Below are 12,184 nucleotides of genomic sequence, written 5' to 3'. Positions count from 1 at the left end.
GATGCATTGGCGTTATCAAAAAAGAACTCCAGAGGGTTGTTCAGCATGGGGGTGAGTAGAAAATGAAGGCTAATCATGTTTTGGGTGTACTATCCCTTTAACCGATAAGTCAAATCAAATTCTTGAGCAGTCTTCATAATCCTCTCAAGGCTGCATGCATCACTTTTCCCTGCCGCAATTGTTCCTTCTTATCAGCTATCAAAAACAACGTTTGGTCACAACAGTCAGTAAACAACCGCCTGGTTTAGCAGTCCTCTCCATAACTGCGTCCGCTACTGACCATTTACAGCCTCAGATTACCTTTACATGCGTTTTGAGTTAATCAGCTGTTTGAAGTGCGACATCCTTCTTTTCTTTTTTCTAACTTCTAACAACCTTCATTATCATCTTTAATCCATACTCAACAAAATCACAAGAAATAAAGCCCTGAAATGTTTTAATCAAGGAGAAATAAATTGTTATATTCATTAGTTTCACAAAAAGGCAATTGACAAAACAACAAAAAAACTGACAAATGTTATGAACTCTTTTTTTAGTGGGGTCCTCTAAGAGAAAGGTTTTGGAGAACCAGATATTATCCCAATAATCCAAAGAGTAGAAGTTCAATGTATAATAGCTGCCTATTAGCAAACAGTACTGGGATAATCAGACAAAAAAAAGGTCCAAGGAACTTTGTTTTTGCCTCCTCTTCAGGAGAAACACTGGATTTTATGTTAAGTAAATATGGGCCTCAAATCAACTAACGTACTAAGGAAAAAAATGTTAGCTTAAATGTGTAATTCTGTTTTTTTTCCCTTGCCTTTATTATCTACTTTTCTATGTTTTTTTTCTGAAGCAAATAAACTTGTCTTGCCTTTCTAGCAGTTCAACTGTCAAGGTTTTAATATTATGCTTAATCAGTTTATACATGTCTTACAAAATACATTGCAAAATACTACTAAATAATAATACAATATAGCAACCCTTAATCTAAGATGTATTTTCCATTTTCCAACTCTTATTACTCCACATGGACACATTTCTAACCTTGGGAGAACTTTGAATCATAAATATAACTACTTGTAATCTTAATTTATTTTATCAACATCCTCCTAGTACAGCAGCTCTAACAGTTAAACCTTGTGCTTTTCTGAGGTAGAACTTACTTTTTTGGAGCCATTTTCTGCTCTTTTCCTTGGAGTGGTTTGTTAGATGCAATACCCTATGAATTAAACAAAAACATTCTCAGTGAGCTGCTGAGAGGGCAAAGTTAGCATAGCCCAGGACAAAGTGAAGTACCGTTGCTCCAGAAACACTGAGTGTATACCCCTTTATATTGCATCCCCCATAAGACAACAGTTTCCTTGCATCTTCTTCTTTCTCAAACCGCACACGTGCCTACAGACAAATGAATAAAACCTGCATGTAAACCAAACATTGATATCCCAACAATCGATTTTGTGGTTTGATCTAGATCACATGTGCAACATTATACAGATTTTCTGCAGGTTAAGGAGATCCCTACCTCTAGTCTGGATCTGAACAATGTCAAATTTTTTACTTTCCCGATTTTCTCCATGGCTTCAAGGATGGCAGAGTGGGAAAGATATTTCAAAACGCCAGAGAGTGTCACTTTGTTGAATCCACTCTGAACAAAGAGGATAAGTGAATGAGAGGAAACATGAAAACCAAGACAAAGTCAGATTGTTTTCAAACATGCATCAGGAATCAGGGTTATCTGATTTTTCATTAGTTACATCTGCTCATTAGGCTTGCTAGCTGCCGTAAATGCTTGTTAAATCAAATCACCAACCGAAGAGCTTGTCCTGGTTCTTTGACTGCTGGAGGAAGCTTTTGTTGAGTTGGAGGATGACTTATTTTCTGTCCTCGACGTGGACGAAGATAAGGCAGCATAGGATTTTAAATTAGCCAGCTCAGCCAGTAAGACAGGGGCCAGAGTTTTAACCATGGCCTCCAAGTCCGACTGTGTGGACCGAGAGTGGACAGCTAGAGGTAAGAAAAGAGACAATGGAGTATAACTTTACTGATTATTTGAAATGCTGTAGGGTCAGAAATGTCTTCCGTTTATCTAACCCGTTTCTTCCAGCAGCCTCTTAGTCAGTCTGTCTGCGCTTCTGGACCTCTTATGGTGAGGTTCTGATCCGTCTCCAGAAGACCGCCTTTCATAGTTCCGTCTTGTTGACGAGCGTCTCTCTTCGCTACTCCTTGGAGACGGTCGGTGTTCGTGACTTCTCCTCGGTGAGGACCGTTTGGCCTCCCTCCTACTGGGAGGGGACCTCCTCTCATGACTCCTTGAACGCGAGCGGTGACGAGACGAGACGAGGCGTTCATAGGACCGAGAACGGGACCTGAAAGCAATCATTCAAAAGTTTAAAACCACGGATTTTTGGTCAGTACTTCTTGTAAAGAGTCGTTTTTTTTCTACAAGACCTGAAAGTTTGTCTGGAGGTCTGTGATGACTGTGATCTGCTATCGCGTCTTTCTCTTCTACTGTCAAAGGCACGATGAGGATGTGGACTACGGGACCTTTGAGGGCTAAGCCGTCTGTCTCTTCTGTCCTGTCTTTCCTTTCTGTCCTCTGACTCATTTCGGCGGAGAGGGCTGAGTGAACGGGACAGATTTTCATGTACGGACCTCTGGTGGCGGTGTTGCAAATTCTGGCTGGTTGAAGAGGCAGGCTGGGTATCTTTACCTGGACCACTATAGAGAAAGAAGAATGAGTAAATAAGTTAAGCCTTGGAAACATAGATAAAACTATTTCTCATGACTACTGTTGCATCAATATGAAAATTTAGGCTCTTATTGATGTCACACATTAATACTGTTCCTATGGCTAGTAACCACTATTTCCCTATTTTATGTCATCCCACCTTTTGAGAATGAAAATCAAACATTAAGCTGGAAAACAATCATTAAATACCCCAAGGCCAGCCAAACCTTCCTCCCAAAATGCCAAGAAAATGGAAACAGGTTGGACATACACCGGATGGGACTAATATTACTATGTAAAAGGAAAAAAAGGATTAACATTGACCAGTACTGAGGTTAATGCTGAATTATTATGCGTCCAAATCTACCTCGGGAACTCTGGAGTCTGCCCATCCCACAAAGGGTATCTGTGAAAAAAAACAAAGCGCACCGAATAAAAAATAGAACTTCTGATGGCGGACAAGAACATTTGACACCAAGCCGAGCAGAAAAACAAATATTTCAGGAGCCAAATCGTTGAATTACAAAAATGGTAACATTTAACAAACTGCTCCACTTGAGCAGACAAGTAACAATGATATAAACTTATTTGAAAGAATACCTGTCTCTGATGAGAAAACCTGAAACTTCAGCATCTGGATTGTCTTATTATAATAGACTTTAAACGTATAGTGGAGGATGTTCTATTTTGGGGTGGATCATCAAAATAAGTGGTCCTCCTAATTATCAATCATTCTGGTGATATACGTAACGATATGTTTACGTAAGGCCGCTCTACGTGCTCGTCCACATTTTCCCTTACCGGTGTTTTTTGCCGAGAAGTACCTGCCTGCCTCCCCTCTCGCACACTTATGAGAAAACTGATTAAAATAAGAATAAAAAGATAATTTTTAAACATATCCTTAATGTTTTTCCATTTCTTATGTATGAATGCCCTAAAACTGAGTTTTGTTGGACAGATAAATTCAAATGAATACGATTTTTACTCGTATGGAGACACTTTCTGTCCGATCTGCTCAGTGGATAGCACTTTCCACTTGCTATTAACACGACTCTATGTCATTTCTGACAAAACATTAAGAATATATATCAAAAAAAGTTCCCTTTCACTTCATATTTCAATCCGTTTTCTCATGAATGTGCAAGAGTTTAGGGCGCTTTACGCTCCCGTGATGGAAGTTCTTAGCAGGCAGGTATTTCTCTGCACTTATCTGTCCACCAAAACTCTCAATTTTAGGGTATCCATGCATAAGAAATATGAAAGCATTCAGAATACGTTTAAAAGTTCCTTTTTCATTCATATTTCAATCTGTTTTCTCTTCAGTGTGCGAGAGGTGAGTTAATTATCAGCAGGCAGGTATTTTTTGGCATAACTCCGATGGTGAGTCTTACATAGTGATAAATGCAAATCTTCTGTTGGAAAGTAAGCTTGTATGAGCGATTCAAACAGCAACTTTTAAACAGAGCGTGCACGAGGAGAAATGGGCTAGTACATGCTCTTGCACGTGTTTAATATGCATAAAAAATGCATATGTGCATATGCATTTTTTTTATAAAGTGGAGAGTGCGGGTCTTTTCAAAAATTCACAAAAATCCTCCATTATACCTTTAAATACTCGTGAATGTAGGCGCTGGTTTTAGTAAATTATACACATGGGACAGAAAAATTAGCAATTTAAATAAATTGGATCTGCATGGTAAGATAATATAACATGTACATTAACTAATCGAACAACTATGTATCCTGTGTTGATCCAACTCACTATTGAATATTTTACACAAGTTAAGCTCATTATACAGATATAGTCTTTGAAATTTGAAAACTGACCGTTGCCTTAGCTTTATGCAGTTATCAAGATGAACGCCAGTGTTCCAGTGGTACTGCCAGTCCTGATCAGAACAAACATGTTTTATAAACAACATGAAAAAAAATTGAACAGCAAATCCTATAAAAAAAAATCACCTTCTGTCAAAGGTCAGACATCAGGAAACAAAACCACAAGAAACTTTTAAATATAAAGAAAAGCAAAGCAAACACCAACAAGGCGGTGTGTCATCTGGAACGTAAAGATAATCACATCACCTTTGATGCTAAATACAACTTACAAATGTTGGTCATTGCAACATAAAAACATTTACAAAAAGAAAAAAAGTTTCCTTTTAAGGTTATTAAACTTAAGTGTCCATTTTTAGTCTTGTTGGTTGTCAGAATTTGAGTTTCCAGCTGTAATACAATCCAAGTCGGATCATGACCAAAATATACCAGGCGCTATTGTACTGTAGCTGGGGGGGAAAAAACCTGAGCCCTGCTGTCAGAAAAGGGAGAAAGTCCATCCGTCCAGCATCTCTCTCCACTTTTCCTTGCGGTTCTGGTGCTCATCATCTTCAGCTGTCCTTTGGGCCAGATGAGGGGTACATCCTGGACAGTTCACCGGTCCATCACAGAACAACACAGTCATACAAGACAAACAACCATACACTAACTCATACATAGGGGCACTTTGGAGACCAATTTAGAGAATAGGTGAAGAATTTAAAGTACCCAGAGAACCCGTGTAGTGCATTGAGGACATGTAGACTCCATGCAGTCACCCTGGCTTCAGGATTTGGACCCAGCATCCTCTTTCTTTAGGAAAGCAGTCCTACCAACTGCACTGCCGTGCAGCAGAGACAGCATTTCCATTTCAAAAATAGAGTCCCTTGTCCCACGATTCCTCAGCTGTTCCATATTGTTCTTGTTGAAGTCCAAATTCAACAGCCAAGCCCGAACTTGGTTCCACGTCAATTTAAATGTCATTGTAAAAGTCACAGATCATCTGATTAACATTTGTTTCATGGTTAATAAATATCTCTGTAAGTCCGTTTAAAGAGCATTTTCCGACAAGTGTAAATCCATCAAATGCAGTGAGCTACATTTTTGTACAAAGCCTCAAGTTTGGAACACGGTTATTAGCAAATAAGGTTATACAGTAACTAATGAGACTTCATATTTGCATGAAATAGTGCAGGTTTCATTACCATTAGCTTTGATCAACTGATGCCCGATTAGAGAACCATTTCTTAATCAAAAATAAAGGGAAAAAAACTGTTTGCTCAACAATAAAAAGAGATTATCCACAATACATCAACAACAACAGGATAAAATCTGCGGCCTTCCACTCACCTTCATACTGGTACATTCTTTCATACAAAGACAACAGGTATAAGGGAATACTCTTGGTGTTGCTCCAGCGTAGTCTTGCATCATGGCCCATGTTGGTAGCTTCTTAGACGACCCTGAACAAGTCACGGCATCCCTCTGGCTAGGTTCTCGTAGCTGCTGATGCCTCTGGAGTTGCTGCTTTTGTTGAGGGCTGATCTTTTTCTTATCCCTCATTTTAGGGTTATTTGAAGACTGCTCTCCACTTCTTCTCCAATCGCTGTTGTCAGTCTCAGCATTACTGCCGATAAGCACGAGACCAGGACGTCCAGGGTGTACTCCACGCATCAAATTAGAGGATGGTTTGGACGGCTGGGTTTTGGAGGGTTTCTGGTGAGCTGGTGCTGATTTCTTTAATGGATTAGTTTTGGGGGCATTGGACTTGAGTTTTCCAAAACCACGGTCCTTATTCAATGATCCAAAAGAGGACAACTTGGATTTTGAAGTATGTCCATAATCGATCACTTTACTTGATGAAAAAACTTGGGAAGTCACTTCATCTGGATCCGGCACTGAGCTCCTGGGTGTGATCGGCATGTCCAATTCTCCCATACTTCCGATAGTTTGAGATTCATCGTAGGGATTTGAAGTTCTCTTTACCTTCTCCAGATGAATTTGCCTTAGGATGAAAGGAAGGTTCTGGGGAGTCAGCTGGTCTTCCGGATAGGAGGACAGTTGATCCAAGTCTTCTCTGTAAAGTCCAAACTGCAGCAAGATCTTTGTGGCAAATTCTGAAGTGTAACTGGGCTGAATGGTCTCCTGAGGAGTCCCACGTTTGTCCAAAAAAGATGTACCATAACCCCTCAGGCTTCCCGTTGTTTGGATCCTACTGCTTTGAAAGCTTGATGAGATGACAGGTGAGTGCGCTTTTGGCAACTCTCTCTTTGATGATGTTTGGCATATTGGTAACCAGTCCAGATTGCTTCCACCACTGTCCATATTTAGGGCTCCCACTTGAGCTGGAGCAGACATCAAAAAGGAGTTTTTCCCTGTGAAAGAGGAAGAAAATGTGTCCTTTTGAACATTAGTAAATTGGGGACTCTGGCTGGCAGAATATTGCATCGCTGGCTCCCTGGCTCTGCTGATATTCAGGTCCACATGTCTTTCCATGTCCTTATCCACTGTTGTCCCAATCTTCTCAGGTCTGTATTTCACTGGCAAAGACAGAAGGGACGGTATAGGTCTTCCAGGGGGCCCACAATTGCTGGAGGAAGATCCAGAAGAGGTATAGCTGGAACCAGAGCCACAGTGAGGCTGTCCCCTTTGAGGATCTCTCTCCATTTGTCCACCAGAGGGTCTGTATGGCCCCACGGGGGACATCTGGTTACCAGGGGCAAAGGCATTATACCTCGGATGTGACATGGTGTTAGCAAACTTTGGAAAGTCCAAGAGATTGATGGCCACAGCAGTCAGTAAAGGTAGTTGTGTGGATAATCCCCGAGCGGGTCTGGTGGGAGTTTGCTGTCAAGGTCACAGCACAGCCACAAGCAGCGAGAACATCATTTATATCAAGATGGAGCCTGCCCTCCCGTGACAACCCCCCGGGAAGCCCTCCAACATAGGGGGGCTCCTTAGGTGCAGAGGAGCAGGACACGAGGTGCAGTTCTACAACAGTAAAGAAAAGCTGAAAAGTTTAAATGGACAAAGAATTGGGTTAGTGACTGGAACTTAACTTAAGCTTTGCAGCAAAAAGAAATCCAACATCTGGAGGGTCAAAGCAATTAGCTAACTCCTCTGTTAGCTACACAGATTTCTTTCCACACAAGTTTTAGGTCTTCATTATTAAGTGGCATAAGGGGTAAAGACATTAAAAATAGATCACTGAAAGACCTTCAGAGTGATTAATACATCACTAATTTTTTTTTTATTATTATTTCAACCCTTTCGGTGGAAAAAAAAACCTGACTCTCCTAAGGGGCAGTATAGCTATATAAAAAGTGATCTATGGCGATCAATTTCCCTCCAAGGACTTCCTCTCTGGGAAAGCACTAGTTAGACTTAAACTCATTCCCAGCTACATAATTGTTTGAATTTGGAAGTATGTTCTCATTAACGTTTAATAGGGAGGTCAAATGTCCAGTAGCATTGGGCTGTTTGCATGTTAGTTGGTTAGCAAGTTTACAGAAAATACGAATGGAAGAATACTAAGAATTTTTTTTAACCAAAAGTGCATCTCAGCCCATATTAGAATACTTTCAATTTTGGGAGGCACTCTTCATTTTCATTACAGATTAAAGTATTCTCCTCGTATCAATAATGGATAATTCATGAGAAGTCGAGATGTGGATACTGACTATCCTGAGTTATCTCTATAGTTATGCTGCTATAGGCTCAGACTTCTGGAGGACATAGGGACCCCTATTTCATCATTCTATCTCTATTTTCCCGCCCTGCAGAATCTGCAAGTTCAATCTCTAATAGGGGTGTGGGAAATAATCGTTTTGGCGATATATCGTGATATTCGGCTGCCCAATATAATATCGATCTTTCACTTCTTAGTATCGATTTTCAAAAAAAAAAATGGTTACACAAAACATTGATGGGAAAATGGGCTACCTCTGCACCACCACTCTGGCAGAAAGCGCTGTGGAGCCGTTTAACTGTGCGTGCAGCACCAAATCTGTATTTGAGGCAGTCACAGTAGAAGAAAACCCCAAACAACATGGATAATAATACCTAATCAATATTTTCTGATGAAAATATACAGCACTTGCTGTTTTATCTCATCATTTGATTTTGATAGCTAGGGAAAATATGGCAATATATAGTGATACTGCAATGTCGTGATAACATCGTATCGTGACCCAAGTATCGCGACATGTATCGAATCGCAACACTCATGCCAATACTCACCTCTAATCTCTAATATTCTGCTCTCTCTGCTTTTTCTCATCATAGTAGCTATGCCTCATCTTTTCCTGTTTGGCTGTGACTCCATCCTGCTGAGAAATATCAGCTGTGCTGCTGCCATCAACACCTTTGTTTAGATGTTCGAAATTCGCCTGTTTTTCAGCGTAGCCCTATTTCTTTGACTGTGACTGGCTGGATGTGCTCTCTTCATCCTGTGATATGGGAGCTGACTCGGAGCTCGTCTGCCTGGCTGTGTTTCCTGCCTTTTACAGCTGCCTCTTGTATCTCTGCTTCTGTCTCCTTGAACCCCAGTCGGCCTCAGCAGATGGCTGCTTACACTGAGCTGCTTACACTGCTACTCTGCTGGAGGTTTCTTCCTGTTAAAAGGGAGTTTTTCCTCTCCACTGTCGCCAAAAGCATGCTTAGTTATAAGGGATTGTCTTCGACTCAATGCAATCAACTGGTTTTCCTTAGAAAACCTTTAATCAATTTGACTGTATGATCTGGTGAACTGTTAAGTGCTTTGAGATGACATGTCTTGTGAATTGGCGCTATTTAAGTAAACTGAATTTAATTGACTCACTCTGGTTAAGACTAAATGCTAAAATTAAAATAAAAAAGTAGTGGCAAAACTAATACATGTTCAAAAATAAGAACAAAAACAATTAAATTAACCTGTACAGTAGAAGGGCGACCTGTCCAGGGTGTACCCCGCCTCTCGCCCATTGACTGCTGGAGATAGGCACCAGCACCCCTCGCGACCCCACTTGGGACAAGCGTGTAAAGAAAATGTATGGATGGATGGATGGATGGATGGATGTACAGTAGAAGAAAAAAGAAACCCTTTCCTTGAAGGAAAAAAAAATGTGCAGTGGTTAAGAAAAAGGGCTTTTCAAAGTAAGTTAAAAAATGGACAAAATAGAAAAAAGTTGTAACTATGCTGTGCAATAAACACAGTTATTAATTTGAGGCTGTGTGGACAGTCAACAGGCAATGAAAATTGATCTTTGGGGAAAAAAATAAATAAATCTCATGGCATTTTCAAATACCTTGATTCCTTATTATATCAGTAATTTTTCGGTGTAAACCCCTCTCTTTAAGGTATTAATAAGTAACCGGTTTAAAAATGTGAGAAATGCTTTTGTTTTTAGTTGTTTGCTAAATGATAGTGAACGGTATAACTAACACAAAAACAAAAATCGAATTAATTATAGTAATTTCTTCTGTAACGCTTATTAGCCATTTCGTTGATAGTGTTATGTATCATTGGAGGTCTTTGTTTTCCAGGTAAAATATGAAGGGAATTGTTGTTGGGGTTTTTTGGGCAGGCAGCACTATGGTCAGCTAGATGGGTCCTCATGTGACAGGGAGAAGAAGAAGAAATAACAGGTTGGTAATCCCCCTGTATCAGCCCAGTGCTGTCGGGGAGCACTGAGGAAGAAATAAAGCTCCGGGGTTTATGTTAAGCATCACAAGAGGCTGTGTTAGAAACCAGTCGATGTAGTAAACTCTATTCGGCAGTATAAACAACTCTCAAAATATCAGCAAAATTACCGAGAAATGCGATAAAAACAAATACAAAAAATAAAAACAAAAATCACGCAATCCAACGGAAATGTCGCATCATCTCAGTTTTAAATTGCAGTAAGAACGGAGTCATTTCCCTTCGGTTATATGGAATATGCACCAATGTTAAAAATGTATAATATATTAAGCTTAAGACACAAGCTAATGCTAAAACTTGTTTTAGCAACTGGTCTAAAAATCGTCACATGCAAAACCGATGATTTCTCATCAATCCCAGCTTTTACATCCACGTTAGTTACATACCACTCAGCCTTTGGGTAAATATTCCACTTATGGCCAACTAAAGCAGCTCCAGAGGTTGATTAAAGAGTTTTATTAGTAGCTCCTCAGTTAGCTTCCTCGGTGGTTAGCCTTCTGACACAGATGAACCCAAACGACTTCCCTGTATTTCCGGTTTGGGAACCTTCAGTGTAAAAGCCCAAATGATCGAGCTCACACCATTTGAATTTATCAATTTCCACTGAGTGGTTTATAAAGCTGAACAAAGAGTCTTTATCTTGTGTACGGAAGAGGATTATGGCCACTGAAAAAAAGAAAAGTGAACAAATTTTTAATATATTTTAGTTTAATATTCTGACTTTAACCTCAGAGTTCTGAGGTTAAAGTCATGTCTAGAGACTAAATTGACTGCTCTTATTTTAATGAAATGGCCTCAACAGGGACCCCTCAGGCACGTAAAAAGTGCCTAATTCCATAATTTTCATCCAATGTTACTGGCCCTCCCAAACAACTCGCATCTTTTTAGTGAAGCTGAGTCCTCCTACGTGTCTTCCTTCGGGGTTCCCTTTAAGATTAAGATCCAAAAATATGAGATTAAAGTCAACATTCTGAGATTAAATTTAGCATTCTAAAATTATAGTCAGAATTTTGTGAAGAAAAGTCAGATTTCTGAAATTAAAGTCAGAATTCTGAGAACAAAAAGTCAGAATTCTGAGATTTAAGTGAGCATTCTGAGAATAAAGTAAGAATCATGAGATTAAACTCAAAATTCTGAGAAAGAAAGTCAGCATTCTGAGATTAAAGTCAGAATTCTGAGAACAAAAAGTCAGAATTCTGAGATTTAAGTCAGCATTCTGAGATTAAAATCAGAATCATGAGACTAAAGTCAGCATTCTGAGATTAAAGTCAAAATTCTGAGAAAAAAAGTCAGCATTCTGAGATTAAAGTCAAAATTCTGAGAAAAAAAAGTCAGAATTCTGAGATTAAACTCAAAATTCTGAGAAAAAAAATCAGCATTCTGAGATTAAAGTCAGAATTCTGAGAACAAAAAGTCAGAATTCTGAGATTTAAGTCAGAATTCTGAGATTTAAGTCAGCATTCTGAGAATAAAGTAAGAATCATGAGATTAAACTCAAAATTCTGAGAAAAGAGTCAGCATTCTGAGATTAAAGTCAGAATTCTGAGATTAAAGTCAGCATTCTGAGAATAAAGTAAGAATCATGAGATTAAACTCAACATTCTGAGAAAAAAAGTCAGCATTCTGAGATTAAAGTCAGAATTCTGAGATTTAAGTCAGAATAATTTCCCCCCCCCCATATTAGACAATTTAAAAATCTTTTTTTTTTTTTTGGCCCTAATACTTGTGCTTGTGAGAACAACAATCCTGCAATTTTACCTGGAACTGTTGTGTAGAAAATGGGGCAAGCTGTGGCAATCCGTCTTGTCTAAAGGGTCAAAATAACTTTGGGGCAGGTTTTATCAAAGTGGTTCTACCTGATGTTTTGTTGTTCTGGTTTTGATAAGACACAACTGTCTTAAAACAGTTTTACATATAAATCAGCGTTTCTTTAAGCACACACACCTTTTAATAAGGCATAATGGCTATAGATATATATGCAA

The 12,184-nt window shown here is 39.3% G+C and overlaps 1 protein-coding gene across 3 annotated transcripts in view; it reads right to left on the bottom strand.

Moving 5' to 3' along the window:
* LOC107095513 (zinc finger protein 638-like) overlaps positions 1 to 10,723 on the bottom strand; it is a 22,014-nt gene extending 11,291 nt beyond the window's left edge. Inside the window, exons 1-10 of one of the 3 annotated variants that reach the window (XM_015391644.1) lie at positions 10,589 to 10,723; positions 5,873 to 7,532; positions 4,538 to 4,599; positions 3,078 to 3,116; positions 2,431 to 2,700; positions 2,074 to 2,348; positions 1,793 to 1,986; positions 1,505 to 1,627; positions 1,279 to 1,377; positions 1,146 to 1,201 (exon numbers count right to left, since the gene is read on the bottom strand). In XM_015391644.1, coding sequence (XP_015247130.1) covers positions 1,146 to 1,201; positions 1,279 to 1,377; positions 1,505 to 1,627; positions 1,793 to 1,986; positions 2,074 to 2,348; positions 2,431 to 2,700; positions 3,078 to 3,116; positions 4,538 to 4,599; positions 5,873 to 7,270 — 2,516 coding nt within the window. In that variant the 5' untranslated portion in view covers positions 7,271 to 7,532; positions 10,589 to 10,723. The remainder of the gene's footprint in view (positions 1 to 1,145; positions 1,202 to 1,278; positions 1,378 to 1,504; positions 1,628 to 1,792; positions 1,987 to 2,073; positions 2,349 to 2,430; positions 2,701 to 3,077; positions 3,117 to 4,537; positions 4,600 to 5,872; positions 7,533 to 10,588) is intronic. The other 2 variants (XM_015391646.1, XM_015391645.1) reach the window with 2 other exon arrangements.
* Positions 10,724 to 12,184: the final 1,461 nt, after the last annotated feature.

This window comes from Cyprinodon variegatus, unplaced genomic scaffold, assembly GCF_000732505.1.
Source record: "Cyprinodon variegatus isolate N-32 unplaced genomic scaffold, C_variegatus-1.0 Scaffold553, whole genome shotgun sequence".
Classification (NCBI taxonomy): domain Eukaryota; kingdom Metazoa; phylum Chordata; class Actinopteri; order Cyprinodontiformes; family Cyprinodontidae; genus Cyprinodon; species Cyprinodon variegatus.
Note: the sequence above shows the minus strand (reverse complement) of the source record. Positions and strands in the feature narration are given on the sequence as shown.